Source organism: Rutilus rutilus (genome assembly GCF_951802725.1).
Source record: "Rutilus rutilus genome assembly, chromosome: 17".
Classification (NCBI taxonomy): Eukaryota; Metazoa; Chordata; class Actinopteri; order Cypriniformes; family Leuciscidae; genus Rutilus; species Rutilus rutilus.
In genome coordinates, this window is record NC_140230.1 from 14,401,276 (window position 1) to 14,422,321 (window position 21,046).

The 21,046-nt window shown below is 37.8% G+C and overlaps 1 protein-coding gene across 2 annotated transcripts in view; it reads left to right on the forward strand.

Annotated features, from left to right (window-relative positions):
• The window catches only part of hdac9b (histone deacetylase 9b), a 63,267-nt gene extending 42,514 nt beyond the window's left edge, over window positions 1-20,753 (forward strand). Inside the window, exons 3-12 of one of the 2 annotated variants that reach the window (XM_084386100.1) lie at window positions 3,513-3,754; window positions 3,872-4,022; window positions 5,219-5,342; window positions 5,847-5,968; window positions 11,651-11,782; window positions 13,105-13,220; window positions 15,004-15,126; window positions 16,283-16,478; window positions 16,935-17,146; window positions 19,852-20,725. In XM_084386100.1, the coding sequence (XP_084242226.1) occupies window positions 3,513-3,754; window positions 3,872-4,022; window positions 5,219-5,342; window positions 5,847-5,968; window positions 11,651-11,782; window positions 13,105-13,220; window positions 15,004-15,126; window positions 16,283-16,478; window positions 16,935-17,146; window positions 19,852-20,178 (1,745 nt within the window). In that variant the 3' untranslated portion in view covers window positions 20,179-20,725. Of the gene's footprint in view, window positions 1-3,512; window positions 3,755-3,871; window positions 4,023-5,218; window positions 5,343-5,846; window positions 5,969-11,650; window positions 11,783-13,104; window positions 13,221-15,003; window positions 15,127-16,282; window positions 16,479-16,934; window positions 17,147-19,851 lie in introns of both variants that reach the window. The other variant, XM_084386101.1, reaches the window with a different exon arrangement.
• Window positions 20,754-21,046: the final 293 nt, after the last annotated feature.

Below are 21,046 nucleotides of genomic sequence, written 5' to 3' on the forward strand. Positions count from 1 at the left end.
TCAAAGCTTCTCTTCCCAACAATGTGTCGCAATGATGTCACGCTGCCTGGAACAGGGTTAAGTTGTGTTATCCAGAGGGCCATTTGGTCTAACCTGGCCATTCTTAATCTCTAAACCGCCTGCTACCAGCTGAGTTGACCTGAGGTTTCTTCACAGAGAGCTCGTTTGGATGGTCGATCAAAGTGTATCTTTTTAACGACGGTAGTGGGGAGGGCAAGCAGAGAAACATAAGATAAATGAGATATCACCGTGAGCGCTCCAAGCCAGCAGGTGTTTCTGAGGCTATTTTTAGCTCCATTAGGGCAGCGAGCCCAATGCCTGTGACTCATTGTTGAAGCTCATTGGTTGACTCCATGAGTGCTGTAACAGGCTGCTCTTTGTGAAGAGCTCTCTCAAGTCAGAATTAATATTCCCCCCATCATTCCAGGATGCTTAGGGTCCTCAACTACAGAGAGCTGCAAATGTCTCTTCAAACTCTTTTCCAAGAAAGTGCCGTCACGACAACAAACCAAGGTGAATTTTTGCTAAACACCCAGAAGTTGGCTTCAAACGCTTGCTTCGAGCGCTACTGGAGCTGACAGGCATAGCCGACATGTATGAGTGTCGACAGAAAGAGGGAGCGCTTGTGTGTGTGTGTGTGTGTGTGTATGTATGTTTCTGTCTTATAGAAGGGATGATATAATATCCATGGGTGCTCTCGGGGAGGAGACACCACACAGCGCAGCTCAATATCTGCAGGAAGAGGAGTCATTATGATGTCGCCAGTGTTGCCATGGCAGCCGGTTTGGGTGGTGGATTGGGTGTGCGTTTTGTCATAGTCTAAGATTGCACCACTTGCTTTTATGTTGCTATTTATAATCGGCGGTTGCGCATGCAGACATTTTATGATGATGGTGAAGAACATTATGTTCAACCAAACAAGCATAGAAATGCTTCACCATTAATGTGTGAATTGCTGCATGTGCCACAATAATTGCTTTGCTATGGCAACTCATTAGGGGAATATTCTAGGCTTAAGATACACTGGTTCATGGATATAATTCATGCTTTAAAGGCTTTGCCTCTTTGTGTGTGTGTGTGTGTGTGTGAGCACTGAACAGGTGGTAGTGTGTTATGCCAATAACAAGCTTTCTGAGGATTAAAGATACATAGCTAATTAATCTAGTCTCTTTCTTCTAGTGTGTTTACTAAAATCCTATCTGTCTGTCTATCTATCTATCTATCTATCTATCTATCTATCTATCTATCTATCTATCTATCTATCTATCGTTCTATCTTATCGTTCTATCATTCATTTGTTCCATCTGTCATTCTATCTTTCGTTCTATTTATGTCTGTCTGCACTGTAAAAAATCTCAAATCATTATATTTTGTTTATATTTGTTTTACGTTTATTTGAATAAAATCAAAACCGATCTGTTCAATTTATCTTTCTATCACAAAAGAAGATATTTTAAAGAATTTTTCAAGTGTTTTGTCTACATAATCAAAGACGGGGGACCAACAACATTGACTTGTAGAAAAAAAAAAAAAAAATCGGACATTTTTCAAAATACAGTATGTTCTTTTGTGTTTTACAGAAGAAAGAGAGTGATACAGGTTTTGGAGAACAATTTTTTTTACCTGAAACCATATCCTTTGTGCTATGTACAATTCTGTGCAGTTTATCAGCCATTGACATTGTGTACTAAAACGCTCATTAAAAACTAGCCAACTACTCCATCATGTTGACTAAGAGAAAAAAACATGTTTCCAGACACTTGCTTACTCAGATCATCTTAAAGTGAATTGTTTTCTATGTGTGGCTTCCTGTTGTTACATCATTCCCAATTGTGTAACAACCACTTTAGCGAGTACTTTTCCTAAATGTGGAACCTAGATTCACTGAACCATGAGTACATCTTGACTAGCCTCTCTGTAAACTTCTTTGTCTTTCTTCTCCACACTCTAACATTCTGTACGTATGCGCACTTTCCAAACCCCATCTCTAAGTAATTGCTTTTCGTCTTTCAGAAGAGACACATTCTCTTATGATGAACATCTCCTTTGTGTTTCAGGCTTGCTATGTCTGTTGGATATATATATAGTTCTTGGGACCTTAGGGATGTCCTCTGCTTTTTGTACCCGGTGTATTACTTGTAATGAGGCACAGCTTGAAGACTACAGCAGCAATTTTCCATAATGGTGAAGGTGTGATAATGGCTCTAAGGGGGGAGAACGGTGGGGGAATAAGAGGCAGGAACACAAACATCACATATGTGATATACATAACAAACTGTGGCACTGCAGTCTCCATACAGACCAGAGGAGTCAGTAGAACACATTGGACCAAATCATGGCTAGTAATGACCTTTGGAATTATACATGCTGGGATTCTTATATACACACTACTGCAAAAAAAAAAAAAAAAAAAAAAATATTGTGTTGCTTTACTCTCTCTACTGTATCTCTGCATGCTGTATCAGAGAAGCTCCTATGTGGCCATACATACTTGATGACTTTGAGATAGTTGGTTGCTTAAGGCCAATTCTATAACAAGTCATAACAATCATACGTTTTAAAAATCGCTCTACACCACAATTGTAACCATAATTACATTAATATAATGACAAATAATATTGTTAGAGCAATTTTTCCAGCTGATGAACATTAAAAACATTGAAAGCCAACTTAAAAAAGTAATTGCGACTTTATATCTCAATTCTAACTTTACAATTGCGACTTTATATCACGCAATTCTGGTAAAGAGATGTAAACTCGCAATTGTGAGAAAAAAAGTCAGAATTGTGAGATAAAAAGTCGCAATTACCTTTTATTTATTTATTATTCTGTGGAGGAAATAAGCTTCCATAAAAATTTGCTTTAGTTATGTTCAGTAAAAAATTAAGTCAAGTTGGCTTTCAATGTTTTGTTTTATTTTATAACACAAAAGTGCGACTTTATATCACTCAATTCTGACTTTATGTCGCGCAATTCTGCCAAGTTTTTAGAAATGTACTCCTTGAATTCATGCTGTTTTCATACGGTTTCGATTTTTTTTAATTTCTAAAAATGTCATGTGGTGTAACTATCAAGTGAAAAAGCAGTAGCATATTTTCCCATATCTTGAACACATGTGAGTGTACACATTTTAATCACTATTTTCATATTTTATATATATATTCATATTATTATATTTTATATATTTTTAAAATGCATAAATAAAGGTTAAAGGTACACCACATGGCATTTTACATTATTGCCTTGACATAAAAAAATGTCAAATTTTCTGATATTTTAATGCATGTTGGTTGGACCACATGACTTTTTTGGTTGCACCACATGTCAAAAAAAAAGTTTTTCAAATATTATGAATTTCAAGACCATATTTTGTTACAAAATAATATTGTAATATGTCTAAAGAAGGTCATACCTGATCGTTACAATATCTCTGACTGATCACTAATAATAACCCTTCAAAAATATAAAGACATCTGTATTAAATCCTTGCATTCTCACTCTTTTTTTCTCAGTGGACATTAAGCCAGAGGTTCCACTGGCTCTTGATCCGGGCTCCCCATTGGATTTGCGTACAGACGTTAGGATGCAGGGTTCTGCTTCGGACCCCATTGTGTGGGAAAGACAACTTCAACAAGAGCTGCTCCTCATTCAGAAGCAGCAGCAGATTCAGAAACAGTTACTCATCAGTGAGTTCCAGAAACAGCACGAGAACCTGGTTCGCCAGCACCAGGCCCAGATACAAGAGCATTTGAAGGTAACAACACAACCCTACTGACATACTGAGTTGATACAACCCAAAAAAGCGACAAGTGCAATACAACCATACAGTCTAACTAGATAAATAAATGTGTAATAAACATCTGCCTCTCAGTTGCAGCAGGAACTACATGTCATGAAGCAACAACAGGAGCAGCTGGAGAAAGAGAGGAAACTAGAGCAACAGAGTCAGGAGAGAGAACTGGAGAGGCATCGGCGTGAACAACAAGTCCTGGTCCTCCGCAACAGAGAACGGAGCAGAGAGAGTAAGATCTCATCATCACGATCACCCACACAACACTCAAACACTCCACAACCTGTCTGTATCTAATGACATCAAAATGGCATCAGTCAAATGACATCTGGGTCTTTTACATGTTCAAGGTGTTGATCAACACTGGATGAAACTGACAAAAAACAACAAAAAAATGACTAGATCTAGTCGGCTAGATCTGAGCTGGCGAACTGTAATAAGTGTAAATATAATTGAGGGTAAAAGTTCTAGAAAAGGGAAAGAGGGAAAGATAAAGTTAATGCCTGTGTGTAATTGGGTGAAATGTGGGTAAATGTGACCAAAGTGACTTCATATATATTTATATATTAGTTAAAATTTGTAATATAATATATATATATATATATATATATATCAAAGGGTTTACAAATATATAAATATGTAGAATATACTATATATATATATATATATATATATATATATATATATATATATATATATATATATAAGGGTTTACAACAAATATGTATAAATGATATATATTTGAGAGGAGTAAATATATCATTACTTACTTCATTACAGATTAATTCAAATTTTGAGGGAAATGTGCTATTGTCATCTCATAGTGCAATAAACAACAATTTGATTGGACCATTAGATTTCAATAGGCTTTCTTTTCTATACGCATGACATAATCTCTTATTTCTGCCTTTTGACTTTTAATGGGAAATATGACTGAATATGAATGTTCTGGACAGGTTTCATAAGATTTACCCATAAACAGATCAATTAGAACTCCTTTTGTTCATGAAGTTCTATATAACAGCCTTGAATAGTGCCTCACTCCTGCTGTCCAGAAGAGGGAGATATTCCTTCATTTGTTTAAAGGTGCTCAAACATATTTAGCCAATAATGCTATATAGGCATCTGAACTGGAGCTTTTGAGAAGAGCGTGTGGGTGAATGTGTAGGAGAGATGCTATTGTTTGAGTTGAGGCTGATCCTGCTGTGTCTGGGAGTGGCAGTAATACAATCATTTCTCTGACCTTGAAATGAAGCCCAAACTCTGCAAACATTCTTTCTGTTTACAGTGACTCTAACCAGAGACCTAGCTGAGCTCTGTCAGGAATGTCTCAGTTTTATTGTATGCATTGTAAGTCTAAATATAATTTGATTAAACCCCAAGATGTTTATGATTTTTTTTCTCTGTGTGCGTCTCCTGGTCTGACAGGTGCAGCGGCCAGCACGGAGGTCAAGCAGAAACTACAAGAGTTTCTGTTGAGTAAATCCACCAAAGACGGCATGTCAAATGGGGTCCCCCAGAAAATCACACAGAGCTCCAAACTGTGGTACACGTAAGTAACCTGCACAAACCTCAAACCATGTGCTTTTTTAAATAAGCTGAGATGTGTTATTTCATTTTAAATGGATGTAGGACAGAAATAGCACAAACATTTAACTTCTATCTAAGCATGTGATATATGAATAGATATTTTAAAATTGTAGCACTTCAGATTCACTATTCACAATTAACTAGATGCTTATTAGCATGCATATTAGTACTAATACCTACAGCAACTACCTTATTACTATCAATAAGCAGTAATTTTTTTAGGGAAAACCCCCAACTTTAAAGTGTAGTGTTTTAAAAGATGAAATACAAATAAAGTTAAATGTAGGCTACTTATAGTTTATAAAATAAAGCAAGACTGGAAGCACTTTTCAGATTTTCAGATTTTAGCTAATAATCAGTAAAGTGATACTAAGGTGGATGGTGCTTGAGCACAGAAGGGCTGTCAGTTGTATTTATGACTGTGAGGTAAGTTCAGGAGTTCAGTTTGCATCTCCTTTCTGTTCAGGGCCTCCCATCACACCTCTCTGGAGCAAAGTTCACCTCCTTTGGGAGGCGCGTCCTCCTCCTACAAGATCTCCCTGCCCTCCCCACAGGACTGCCGGGACGACTTTCCTCTGAGGAAGACAGGTAGGTTTCTAAAAGTTGGCCTCTCAAAATCCCTTTTTTTATTTTATGTTTAGCTGTACTGTCTCAAAAAGGAGTCACTCACAATCCATTCCCACTATAATCTTGTGATATTGCCAAAATGTGCTTTGCACATATAATATTTAATTTGTAGCTTTGCTCACAAGTCATTGCTTTTTGCACTGAGGAGGGGTTCTGATTAGAGTGTTTTTCCCAGAATTACAGGATCCCTTGAGAGAGATAATAACCATATTTGCATTATTTCATGGATAGTTTAAGTACAGTAAATGAAGAGTAGATTTCCACAGTAGGGTTTCTTTCCCTCATAGCATGCGACTGAACCACAAATTTCCTAAAACACTAAAAGGTATATAATTTTCAGCTATATAAGAGGCTTTAATAATTTAGAATATCCATGACTTTTCACAAGAAAACACCACAGGTTTGTTGACTCAGTGTTGGAGGGAGTCTCGTAGGAAGTCAGTATTAGTGTGAGTTATGACTCCCACTTGGCTGGCCAGTCATGAGTTCTTGCAAAGGGCGAACTGTTCATAACTGTGCTGTTAAGTCACGGAAATGACATTACATTCCTTCCCCTTTGTGTCCCTTTGAATTATGATGGTAAACAATTATACCTGCCTAAATGCTTCACCATATGGGTTGGCATGTTGTGTATTTACATAATTTAGGGATCAGGCAATGGAGGTTTAATCCTAAATTATGCAGACTGTGTGTGCCCAATGTAAACTAATCTAAGGTAATTATGTTGGTTGTTCTGTTCAAATAAGCTCTTTATGGACACATGAAAGAGACATGTTTATTGTCTTAGCTTTTCAACAGTAACCTCCCAGTTTCAGCATCAATTTCTGCTTCGCTCCACTGAAACCAGCCAATATCCTGAGAACTAAAAGGAGCGGAAGGTTCTGGAATCCAAACAGCCTGCTGAGAAAGCAGTCCCAACAAAGAAAAAAGAAAAGAAAAAAAAAAGGCCTGAGCTGTTGCTGTTAGGAAAACTTATAAATATGAACTACTTTGGTCCCTATTACATATTATTAAGATCAATAACATATTATTGATTGATTATTGATAGACCATGATAAAGGAAAGGGAAAATCTTGTTAAAGCACGTCTCAATGTCAACATTCTTTATATATATATTGGGTTTGTGCGGTTTTGAAAAAACGTTTTACACATTTTACGAATTGTTTAAATTGAATGACTCTAAAAATGTCATGTGGTGTAACCATCAAGTAATATTCTTGTATTTTTGTGTACACATCTTAATTTTAAGATTTTTGCACAGAGACTTTTTGACCTTGGCAGACACTCAATGATATAATTGCCTGTTTTATTTTTTTTTATGTGTTTCAGCGTGTTGGTTGCACGACATGACTTTTTAAATAGGAAAATACAAAATTCGAATACAAATTCGACGTTTTTCTTAATTCATTATTACATAACTTATTGAAGTGACAAAATTTCGGAAATAAACCGTTTCATAGAGAATTAACTTTAAATGTTTGTCAAATCATATTAATATATGCTACCGTAAGCCAAATAAGTGTCAGGAATAACCCGTCCTTTATGTGTGTTAATCTTATCCATTGCATAAACCTTTTAAAACGTATTTCCTGCTAGTTGGATTCCAAACTCTATATGTGGTCACACTCGTGTAAGGTCCCCTCCCCCTCTTCCTGTCTGTCTCAATTAGATGTAGGCACACAACAGGAGCCACACAAAGATGCTGGTTGTTCCACATCCTGGATTTCATGGGAGATGCTTGACTGGCATATGTCAAAGGTTTAGGTTAGCACTGTAGAGAGAATTAACCAAAACAAGGCTGTTTTGTGAGTGCTACAAGAACTGACACTTTTTCAAGAGGTAATCCTTCATTTCCCCAGGGTCATCAATGCTGAATCATCTATATAACTCAAAGTGGCTTTGGTTTGATCTCACTGTTGTGAAAAAAACCTTGATTGAACTTGTCAAAGAAAAACAAGCTGTTTATCTCCAAAGGATCACATGATTAGCTTGTTTACTCGCCACCTATCTTCTTTGTGCCAAGTTCTGGACTAGAAAAGATCCGTGTGGGGGGCACTTGACACTGCTGCGGGCAGGAATAGCCCAGCTTATTGAAGACGGGGGGAAAAACTCCTTCTTATGACCCACATACCAAACATGTAGAGCAGGTGCAGCTGAGATGAGAGGGATTTGAGTTTGTGTGTCTTAAATGTGGATATTTTGGGCCGTCAGACCAGGCATGCTTTATTATGCCATGCCATTATTCCCCACTGGAGATGGAGGGATATGGTATGGGGGGGGGGGGGGAACAAGAAAAATGAACCAAGATCCAATGATGAAGTAATATGGTTTGCAAGGGCAGTGTTGTTGCATTACAAAGCCTTCATCTCCTGGGTAAACAGGTGTTTGTATTTTTACTAATGAGAGAAACAAGTATCAGAGAGGCCATAGACTGGATAAGGTGTGTGCACAGATGGGTTATCTTTAGAAGGTCTGACTCTGCTTTTCTTTTAAAGGTCCCCTGAAATCAAAATTTACGTTGTTTTAGCTTTTAGTATGAATATGTTAGCCTTAAGGTTATGAATAAGCTGCTGTGTTCCAAAACAATGACAAAATTCGCATTTAGGAGATGTAAGCATCCAAAACTTACAGTCTCTCACTTCTGCTAAAGTGGATCACGGATTTTTATGACAAAACCGAGGGCTTCTCATCACATCTTCTGTCCAATCAAATGCTCTCTAGAATCTAAAGCGTCCCGCCCCCTATGCTATAAATACCACCTGGCCAAAGTGACCGTTGACATGTCACGGAGCAATATGGGTTGAAGATGTGTGTTCGGTCAAGTTTTATTCCGTTTTCCAATTGTACGTTGGTTAAGACTGAAATGGCTAGAATTTTTCATCAGCACTCATGATTCGCTTCCATGGTGCTGTCTTGATAGTGCACGAGGGGGAGTTCAAATGTTCATTTCCAGAGAGGTCCTTTGTCCTCTCAGGGTCTGGTCGCTCTTCAACAAGACTGTCCGGCATTTCCTAATTTCTCAATTCTTACAAGTATGACTTGCAGTCTGTGAGGTAAACTGAATGCCATTGGCTATTTGAAAAGGGGGAGTCTGAAAAGGGCATCATACAAAGCTGCGCGTTCCAAGGCACTTCAGTGGGCCGTTAAGGAAATGCAATGGATGCAATGGAACAATTGAATATTAAATACCTTTTATACACTCACTGGCCATTTTATTAGGTACACCTGTTCAGCTGCTTGTTAACACAAATACCTAATCAGCCAATCACGTGGCTGCAACTCAATGCATTTAGGCATGTAGACATGGTCAAGACGATCTGCTGAAGTTAAAACTGAGCATCAGAATGGGAAAGAAAGGTGATTTAAGAGAACGTGGCGTGGTTGATGATATTTCAGAAACTGCTGATCTACTGGGATTTTCACGCACATTTTTACTCACACTTGCTCTTGGTGAGTGTTAATTATTGACCCTGGTTATCACATCTTAGTAGAGATGATCTTTTTTTGTCACTTTACACATACATATAGGCTACACTCCTCACACTTATCTGACACATGCTAAGCCACACAACTTTGAAGCGAACTTCATCTTCGAGTTGAGACAACACAATAAATAGAACTCAGCAGTGTGTACCCTCCAGTGCTGCTTTCAAATGTAATAATATGATTGATTTATGGGCCTGTTAAGTCTTTGCCTCATATATATTCCTGTTTGGCTTGGCATCTAGTTCCAGGCCGTATACATCAGTGCTGGGGAAAAATCAAGCAGGTGTCGGGCCTGTCTCTCCGACAGAGTGATGGCCACCGTTTTTAGCGAAGCTGTGGAGTAGAGTGATGAGTTCTCCCATGGCATCACGATCACAGCCTCCTACTAAACCCACCAACAATCGCTCTTCCACCTCCACAGCAATAGGGTAGCGTTCCCGTGGCGACAGGCTGTAGCGCCGGAACAAAAATAGAAGGCAATCAGGACAGTGTGGGGTGCAAGGCGGATTGGAGAGGGCTCCCTGCAGTTCGCTCTCAGCCCACTCCGCTTGCGGGATTTACATCCCATTAGCGCACTGCTGGATTGGGAGCAGACAGTCCTGCCTCTGCTTCTGAAGAGGCCTGAAATAGCAGCCCAGCCTGCGGTCCAGTTCTTTCCCTTGAGATTAGTACTTACAGCTGTGTCTTCCCATGACTCCCACTTCTCATACAAGTCATCCTGTATGGTCCTTTACATTTGGTCAACTGTCTTTTTAGGATGGCAACAATACCTTTCTAAAATAAATCAAGATCATAAGACCTTAACTGGAGTGCCGAATGACATAAAGTGGCGAACAAACAATAATACAAGATATATATATATATATATATATATACATGGTCAAGACGATCTGCTGAAGTTAAAACTGAGCATCAGAATGGGATATATATTGTGAAGCAAAACCAGTCGAGAACAACTGATCAACATAATAACTTGCTCACTGAGTGGTACTACTGCACAATGGGGAACTGATGGGGGAAAATATAAAACAACACTCATAATAATGAGACCAAATTTCGCTATTTCTGGCTGCCAGTTGTGATGTGGGTGTTTTCCAAAGGGAGGCACTGAATCTGTGTGGCTGACTTACTCACTCACTTCCCATCAGGGAGTTGTTTAGAAATACTTGCCTGTAGATTACAGTCATGCAAAACAGACACTTCTCCATAATTCAACAGTATTTAAATGATGGCAAAATGCTCCATAGGGTGTAATTTGAATATAATGATGTAAATGTTTTCATTGTCGATTTTTTTTTTTTTTTTTATGTTTTGAATTAATAGGATTTTGCATAGAAGACGTTACTTTTACGCACCAAAACATCTGCCAACGTTGTCTCTTAATTGAATTACTACTATACAGAGACTCACTATAAAAAACTAAACTAAAAAACGTAAAATATATCTAAATTGAAGTTGCCTTGACTATTATTGTAGTATTTATAAAATGTTAATATTATTCAAATCCTGAATTTTAATATAATAATTTATTTGCATTGATAATAACACATTTTATACTAAAATATAGTAAAACGTTGATTTGATTTGTTATTATCAATGGTAAAAACAAATGTGGTAAATATTTTTGTGGAAACCATGATACATTTTTTTAAGGATTCTCTGAAGAATCAAATTTTAAAAAAGAACAGCGTTTACTTGAAATAGTAATGTTTTTTAACATTATACATGTCTTTACTGTCACTTGTAATAAGTTTAATATGTCCTTGCTGAATAAAAGCATTAATTTCTTTAAATAAAACGAATATAATATATTACCATGTTCAAACATTACATCATGCCAACATATCTTTCTTATTTTTATTTTTATTTTTGCACAATTCTTTTTTATGGTCAGTGTATGCCAAACCTTTGTGCTACTCAGCCTAATTTACTCCAGGTGATGACGGAACTCTTTAAAAACAGCCTGTAAATGCCCACAGATCTAATCACAGACCGATAACATCACAGCACAGGAATGCTACTACACAACACTGTGGATTCCCCTCTCCTGCTTACTAATAGGCACAGCTACAAATACATCAAAACATTTCCGTAACAACACTTGGCTAAAAAAAGCTTAGAATCTAAAGTAGATTTGTGTCACTGTTTTCTTTTCAGTCTCAGAGCCCAATCTAAAGGTGAGGTCCAGGTTAAAGCAGAAGGTTGCAGAGAGGAGGAGCAGCCCACTTCTCAGGAGGAAGGAGGGGAGCATCATGACACCCTTCAAAAAGAGAGCCCTGGAGCTTCTGGGTAGGAGTGCTGTCCCATAATGCATCTCACATTAGACAATATACCTGGGGCATAAACAATAAGACATCCTACTGGTTGGCAGTCCACTTGGCAGTTTCTCTCCATCCACTGTCTGTGAAGCTCAGTGTTATTATGTAACGGCCGCTCTGGCAGGTGTAATCCGGAGTGCCATCCAATGTGGTTTTGAGCCTTGGCCGGTTGAATGATTTTTCCACGGTATTTCAGTCGCTTATGTATATTTATGATGTATCAGTGGCAGCAGTTGGTGGTTGGGTTTGGAAAAACACAGTGGCTAGATTGTCATCCAGTAAATCTTATGTAAAGATGCCAAATATGATATCATTCTATTGCTGTTCGCCAGATGCCAGTCAATATCTCATAAAATACATAGAGATATGGATCAATGACATGACGTGCATTTTTTTTTGTGCTGTCAAATCGATTAATCGTGGTTAATCGCATCTAACTTAAAAGTGTGTTTACATAATATATGTGTGTGTATAATTATTATTAAATGTGTGTGTGTGTGTGTATATATATATATATATATATATATATATGTCTGTGTGTGTATATACTGTATATACACACATATTTATACACATATATACTGTATGTATGTGTATGTACATATACAAAAACACACACACACACACACACACACACACACACACACAGACAAATATATGATATATATAAATTTAATAATATATACACACACATTATATAAACACAAACTTTTATGGTAGATGCGATTAATCACGATTAATCGATTTGACAGCACTTTTTTGTCTGGATTTATTCATTTATTTAAAAATACATTTAAAAAAATCGCAATATATATATAGAATGATTAATTAAAATTCATTTAGATATTTTTGGGGATAATAAGGATGAAAAAAGAAAAGAAAAACATATTGAGTATTTACAAATGTATATAAGTGGTAGGAATTTTAAGAAAGAAAAATGTAAAAAGAGAGAAAAAAAGATTTAGGGGAATCATTCTGAATAATTTACTGCTATTGTGGGAATAATATATAATAATGTAATCCATAAAAAGTAATTGTAATCTCAATTACAAGTACTTAAGTACTTAATTTTTGGAATCAAATTACATTTGTGTGTGTATGTGTATATATATATATGTATATATATATATGTATATATATGTATATGTGTGTTATTCTTTTACCTTCAAAATTGCAGGTAAAATATACTTAGTTGAAAACTTTTGTTGATATATAGATCTGTACAGTTTATAAATGATAATGTCAATGATGTATACACTTGAACTTATGCCTGTTTAATTGAATCTTCCCCAGAATCCACAGCCAGCAGCAGTGCGCCAGGATCGGGGCCCAGTTCACCCAACGGGGCCTGCAGTGCCTTAGGGGCTGAAAACGGACCCTCCTCACTACCAGTCACCACACGCACTGAGGTACTTCCATTAAACAAGTTTTATTACAGGTACAAAAGTCTATTAACAGTTTAGCTTTCTCACAGCAGTTTCATCAAAGCTTTCCTGAAAGATTAGAACCTGTACGACTTAAAGAAAAGTTGATGGCCACCAGGCCACACCCATAAATTTCCTCAACACAAACCCAGCCTGTCCTTGTGCAGCTATGAAAACAGAACTCTGTCTCTACAGCATGTGACCTGCTTGTCCGTCGCAGTCCAATGAAAACGGCTCCCAGCACGGACAATAAAGAGTCAGTTCACTTCCTCCCACAAACTCCTGCTCTATACTGCTAACATTTACTGGCATAGCTATGTGGTTTTCTTTGCCTGCGGCTCTCGTAAAGCTCATGGCAAGAAAGAGTAGATGAGATACTGCTTGAAACAGACAGTTTCGGACAGTTGTGGACATTTACACCTTCAGCCTTCAATATAGCCTGCATATTAAAGGAATATTCCAGGTTCAGTACAAGTTATGCTCAATCGACAGCACTGTTGTTCATAATGTTGATCACAACAAAATTAATTTTGACTATCCATTTCTTTAAAAAAATCTAAATTCTGGTTTACATTGAGGCATTTACTATGGAAGTGGAGGGGGGAAATTTGTAACTGTCAAAAAACTTTTCTTTTTGAAGTGCTTTTATAAAATAATGTTAGATTTTAAATATAATTAAATAAATATATGCGCTGCGTGTTTAAAGGTGAAGCGCAACACTGTGTTCTTTTAGATGTCAGCAGCTAATAATAACAATAATAATCTCAGTCATATTGATTTATAATCACAACATTTTGGGAAAAATTGCACAGCCCTGCAAGCAAGCTCTTCTTAGAGATTTTTATCAACAACAAACAAAAATCGCAATTATATATATTTTTTTCTCCAAATCGTGAATCCCTACTGCCGATTGAGCGTAACGTATTGAACCCAAAATGTTCATTAGCTCCCTCTGACTCACTTCCTGGTGGCTTCACGGCTCGGTTCCTCCAGGTCCCTGTGGACTTTGCTCACAAAGAGGTGTATTCTGGGCAAATGTGACATGTCTCTGTGAAGCCTCAGCTTAGCAGCTGTGTTATTCTTCAACACCACTGTTTACACTCCCATGGACCTCCAATGCAATAGCCGAGAAGGAATGCTTATTGCGCTGTGATCCAGGGTCGAGGTGGTGGGTGGTTGAGCTTAATTGATCCACCAGCCGCTGGTAGCCAAAGACACGCTAACAACACAAACACGCCCGATCGCTATTGTATTGACATAAGCTTGACGTCTCATGGATCGGACCGCTGGGCCGAGGTGCTACCCGCAGACAGCGGGCCAGTTTCGTAAGCGAGCCGTGTTTGTGATCCGTTACATTGGGTATCTTCTTTCAGAGGGAACTGGTCCCCTGGGTCAAATAAGGCCGGATATCCACATACAGGTCAGTGAATAGGCAGGAGGGATTGAAGGATAAACAGTACAGCCTCTCTGCCACATGCTGATGGGCCGCACCACTGAGTGGAGGAAGTACAGTCGAAAACTGATCAGTTTTTTTCTCTGATGCAGTGAAATGATAGCGACTGGGATACGATTCTGCATTTGTGGGTTTCTCCACGTTGAGCTCATACAGCTCCGCTGTGGCAGGAACAAAACCGTCATTCGTTTTAGTACATTAAAGTTTATTGTTCTGTTGCTGTTGCTCTTTCCAATGGTCCATAGTGGGATTTCAAAATATCTCTTTTTCTCTCTCCCCTTCCTCCATTCCCCTCTCTCTCTTTTTCCATCACAGCGGTGGCCGTCACAGTCGAGGTTATTAGGGCCTGAAAGCTCAATGTCTATGTTAAATCTCTATACGTCTCCATCGCTGCCCAACATCTCCCTGGGTCTCCCGCCTGCCTCCTCTCCCATCAGTGTAAGTCAAGTAACCTTTTTTATATAGCACTTTATACAATACAGATTGTTTCAAAGCAGCTTTACAGTTATACAGTAATAATACAGTAATAATAGGAAAATGATGCATTTTGGCTGTTGTTCAGCTGAAGTCAGTTCAGTTTTGATTCAGTTCAGTTGTAAAGATCATCAATTATTAAATTAGTTCATTTCATCTATAAAGCAAGCGAAATAATGACATGCGCATCCTCTTTCATAACTTCCTCCGTTAAGGCCTGAGTCTAAGTCTAGGTCTCACACTAAGTCCAGATTTTCGGCATGAACAACATAACACACTGAATTAGACTGTACAGAGTACAGAAGAAGTGCATGTGTGTGCATATATATATATATGTATGTATATATATATATATATATATATATATATATATATACATACACACACACACACACACACACACACGTACACACATATATATATTATATCACTTGATGCTGAGCAATTCATTCCGGTATCAAGCCTATTCAAAATAACCATGAAACTTGTGTGCAAAACTACATATTTCTAATATTTTATGAAATACAATAGAATGATTAATAAATCACATTTTTAATTTGAATGTCTCTTTTAAACTCTTGTCACCAAAACTGATTAACTTCTAATTCATTTTATGTGGATGTTTACGCTGATAAATGAGGGGAAATGTAGTTTATGGCCTTGGCTCAGCTGCATATTGCTTTGACTGTTGAAAGACTAGCCATCACTGGCTGACTGGATGATATGTGTAGCCTCAGGGTGCTGGCCTTTGACCTTGGGGGATTTTATAGGCCTTAGATAAATATTGTGCTTAAGTGTCTGGTGTCAGTTGCACTCCAGCCCTCCCCATTCACCTCATCCATTACTGCTGTTTAAAGTCCAGCCAAACCAGGATAATTAAATGTAGCTCCAAATAATCTTCAGTTAATTTGCAGTTTAAATATCTTATTGCTCTTTACTTAGAAAATTTAATAAACCTGAATAAATTTGTCTGTATTTGGCTAATGCTATATTCCAGACCATTCCGCATAATCTGTTGTTTATCATAGCACACATTGAGGTTTGAATCAGTATATTGAAAACTTTTGCAAGTGAACAAGAGAGCAAACAATAGACAATATCCTCTCTTATCACCTGTCAGGCTGCTTTAGGACTTCAGGAGAAGCATGTTGAGGCTGGGGGTGTATCAGCGGTCATTCAGGGTTTGCCCACGCACCTTCTGGGTCCAGTTCCCCTGTCTGTTGCGATGGAGACCAAAGTGAGCAGCAGCCACCAAGCTCTCCTGCAGCACCTCCTCCAGAAGGAACAACTTCGCCACCAAAAGATCCTCTCTACTGGTGAGAACATATACAAGATTCTTACAGAATACTTCAGAACTCTCTATTCTTGTTCAATAGAATATAATACATTTTATTTCAACGGCTTTCACATGGCAATGTTAAGTTAATGTACAGTCCCCCTGGAGCAACATGGGGTTAAGTGCCTTGATCAGCAGCACAACATTGGTTGCTCAAGATTGTCCCTTGTGGGGTGTGAACCTGTAACCTTTCAGCTTGTGTTCTAAATTTCTTCTTTTTTTTTTTTTAAAGGAACAGTTCACCCAAAAATTATGATTTTGACATTAACCCTTACACGCATACCTTAGGTCGACCTAGGACATCTTTCACTACCTTTCCAGTTCCCCTCATTCGTTTTTTAAAGTTATACATCAACCTTATTATTATTCCTAAATCTATTCATTATAAACACTTTATAAACAATATAACATTGTCTATATACATTTTGTTACATAGGTCAAAGTCCTGTGCATCCTCCTTCTCCGCTGGCCATGATGGAAAGCTCTCCAAGCAGCACCCGACCCAAACTGCCTCGTCACCGGCCCTTAAACCGCACCCAATCTGCTCCGCTGCCCCAGAGCACACTAGCTCAACTTGTGATTCAGCAGCAACATCAGAACTTCCTGGAGAAGCAGAAACAGTACCAGCAACAGATCCACATCAACAAGGTACAGTCATTTAGCCAACTGTCAGTGCAGCAATGATTTTAAGGTGTTTTCACACCTGGCTCGTTTGGAGCTTTTGTTTTCAAAAACTGGCACGTTTTCTCCCTTGGTTCAAATCCCTTTAGGCAAATATGACCATGGCAATCGCACTTGGACCCACATCAAAACAACCCAGACATGAACATAGTGTCGGCCCAGATCCGGCCCACATCTGGCACGTAAAATCCATGTGTACCAGATGTGGGCCGGATCTGGGCCGACACTATGTTGCTGTCTGGGAATCGGCCCGAGATGGCCTGAACAGGGTGGTTTCAGCCCGACTGAAAACGAACTCTAGAGCAGTTCTGTTGTGGTGAAAAAGCAATCCAACCCAATGGACCAACGAACCAAGCTATATGAAAATTCATAATGGGAAATGCATTAGCCTATGTAAAAAGCAGCAGTTACTGTGGGAATGAAGGCTTATATACACATTCATAAAAGTGTGTGTATACACTTTTATGAAAATAAAGCCACAAAACGCACATAAATTCACATAAATCCCAGAACATAAACAGGTGCACTCTGACCAATCAGAGGACAGTTGGTCTCACATGTGACTAGCATCAGCACACTTTGGTTTGCTTTGATGTTGCCTTGTGAACCGAACCAAGAAGTAAATGCAACATTTGAACAATTTAAGTCTCGGTTTCAGAGCAAAGCAAATGATCTAAAGGTCTAAAAACGTTCTTAGTGCTGTCATGGGAAGATGAGGATGAAGCTGAATGATTATATTGTCATCATAAAACACATTTACCTTGAAATACCATTCAGTTCACATGGGAACTAAAGTTGGACAGCCCATCTCCATTATGTGAGGGGAAGAACATGTACTGGGTTCAGAAGCGGCATTTGAATTAGCATAGCTTAAGGCATCAGCTGCATGCTAACACCACAAAATTGCATAGGGACAAGTTCAAATGGGCACCAAAGTGGATAGAATACATACTTTTGTTCCCTTGTGGAAATATTTGTGTTTCTGTGCACCAGCAGCCGTGACCTGGCCATCCGTTTAAGTGCAATTATTCTGCCGCGCATGCAAGGTTAGCGACACGGGAGGCTCGCGCTGTGAAAGACTCCATTGTTAGCGGGAGCTTGCAGATTGATCTGCCTTATTATTGCTGAGAGTGCTATGGGAAATTCAAGGTTACATGTGCAATTTTCAGACATGAAGATCAAAAGTACCTAGAGAGCACTTGTTTTGCCTATTTATTGTTATGGCCTCAGTCACCAGGGGCATGTTAAAAAAAAAAGAAAAAGAAAAAAAAAAGGTCTGGTCTGGGTCACGAATGACTGGTATAGTTGCATGATTGTAGTTTGAAAGTTGCTAACTGATTTGGTTTTCATGTTTAAATGATGTGAAACTAGCAAATCATGTTTAAATAGAACATGAGTTAAATGCAGAGTGCAGCTGTTTTTTTTAAATATAGTTTCAAACAGGTTCTTAGAAATGTATATAGTCGGCCTATTTCGAACATGTTGGTGTCATATGAATTTGAAAAACTTTTATACCATTTTCAAGAAAACTTTGTTTAATGATTCTAAAAAATAACACGAGGTCTTAACAATCAAGTAAAACCTTGAAACATATTTTCCCTTCACATTGAATATGTGCACTGCACACATCTTAATCATTACAACCCCTGGCAAAAATTATGGAATCGCCACACTTAGAGGATGTTCACCCAGCAAATCACAGATATGATACAAAAAAGGCTTAGAGGGGAAAAAAAAGTAAATAGTTTTTTACAAATATCATGAATTAATAATCACTCATACATGTCATTCATTTTTTGAGGCTGTTGGCCACCTGATATTTTACAGCCTAAACTATATTTGCCTTGCCACAAAAAGTTCAATATGATATTGTTGGAGACATGTATAATATAATGTTTGGGTTTGGTTGCACCACATGACTTGTTGATTTGGCAAACATTTTTTTTCCAAATATTATTACGATTCTATTTTCAAAGGTATAATATTAATAAAAGATTATGCCAAGCTACATTCATTTTCATTTTCATAAAAAAAATAAAAAAAGTTTTTTTTAAAATTATTATTATGATATCAGGAAAGTTGTATAACCTTGACATTTTTAACTTGATGCCCCCAAAAATATCAAAATAAATTATAGAAGAGGTGTATATAAGTCATACAGTATATTAATTTAACTTTAATGCATTTGTAAGTAATTAATAGATCCTTTAAAAAAAAAAAACAGAGAAAATAAGTGTAATTTAATTGATCCTGTTATTTTCAGTTTTTATCATAAAACTGACTAGAAACAACTCAAGAGTAAATAATCTCTCTTTGGATGGTCTGTAAACAGATGCACCTAGAAGTAAATGATTTCTGAGGGAAATGAGGTCATGAATGCTGTGAAATCAGGGATTAGCTCTCTGGCTTAATAACTGAATGTTTTTACATGTGCTAAATAGGGCACCTGTGTAATTTTACATCCAGCTTTAGGAGATAAAAAAAGTATGTTACTAATTCCCGGACACAATGACTATATTTACTTGACGTAGGCTATATTTACATGAGGTTTAGATTCCTCCTCACTATTTAGCTGCATGAGTTCCACTTCTGGTAAATGACACTGTTTGTGTAAATCACTCATCGTTGACAGAACCTCCAATAACAATAAACCGTGTTTCTCTCTTCCTTAGATGCTATCGAAATCCATCGAGCAGCTCCGTCAGCCGAACGTCCACCTGCAGGAGTCCGAGGAGGAAGAGGGAGAGGATTTACATGACCATCCCATGCAGGAGGACAGCTCGCCCTCTGGTGGTGTCATCAGGAGGCACAGTCCCGACAGCAACCGCAGCTCCGGATCACCCATCGAGCCACTGGACACTCATCCTGGGGTAATCCGGGTCAAGGAGGAGCCCGAAGCCAGTGACGATGAGACAATGGCCACTCAGAGCCTGGCTGACAGGCAGAGCTCCTACATTCACCAGGTGAACGGGAGGATGGTGATACAGGCCATGATATGAAACGACAGATACGTCCGCACACGAAGGCACAGGCTGACACACACGCGACATGCTTACACGACACAGAGCCATTGCTTTGGGAGCTCTCATTCGTGAACTTGTGAAGTGATCTGTATTGTACGTTGTATGTTTTGTATATAATTGAATAAGATGAGAATTTTAGCCCACTTGGTCTTTTAAATGCTAAGAAGCAATTCTTGATTGTTTGTTGAAATAATAATTTAAGAGATCCTTTCTACTTTCTATCCGCCCTTTGAGAAACTGCAACTCAAAGCTCTTGTAGGATATTTCTGTGATTTCTTTTTTCCCATGGCACTATGGATTTCTTATAGATCTTACTTTGCTTTATATGAATGTTATTATAAAGATATGTTACAGTACGTAAGAGTAAGCTTATTGTTTGCTGAAAGACTTACAGATCGTCTGGGGACAAAGTCGGTAAAAGTGAAAATGCACACAACGACAACAACGGAATTAAAGGAATATTCCGGATTCAGTACAAATTATGATTAATCGACAGCACTTGTGGTGTAATTTTGATTGGCACAAAAAATATATTTGACTCTTATTATCTTAAAAATAAATAAAAGGTTAAAAGTTAGTGGCCAATTTTTGTATATATTTTTTTTAAGATTCAGTAATAATATAATATAATTGTATGTAAATGGTAAATATTCTTCCATTGAAACTAGTGTATTATTTGAGCTGTAAAGTTCATTTTTGGGTTTTAATTAGAAAGCTAATTTTCACACTAAAACCATGTTAACAAGCATATTGTTTACATCTTGTGGTTATACTAATAAAACTGTGAGCATTTTATTAGATTGGCCCCATTCTTTTTTGTTGTTGTTGTTGATGTAATCAATAC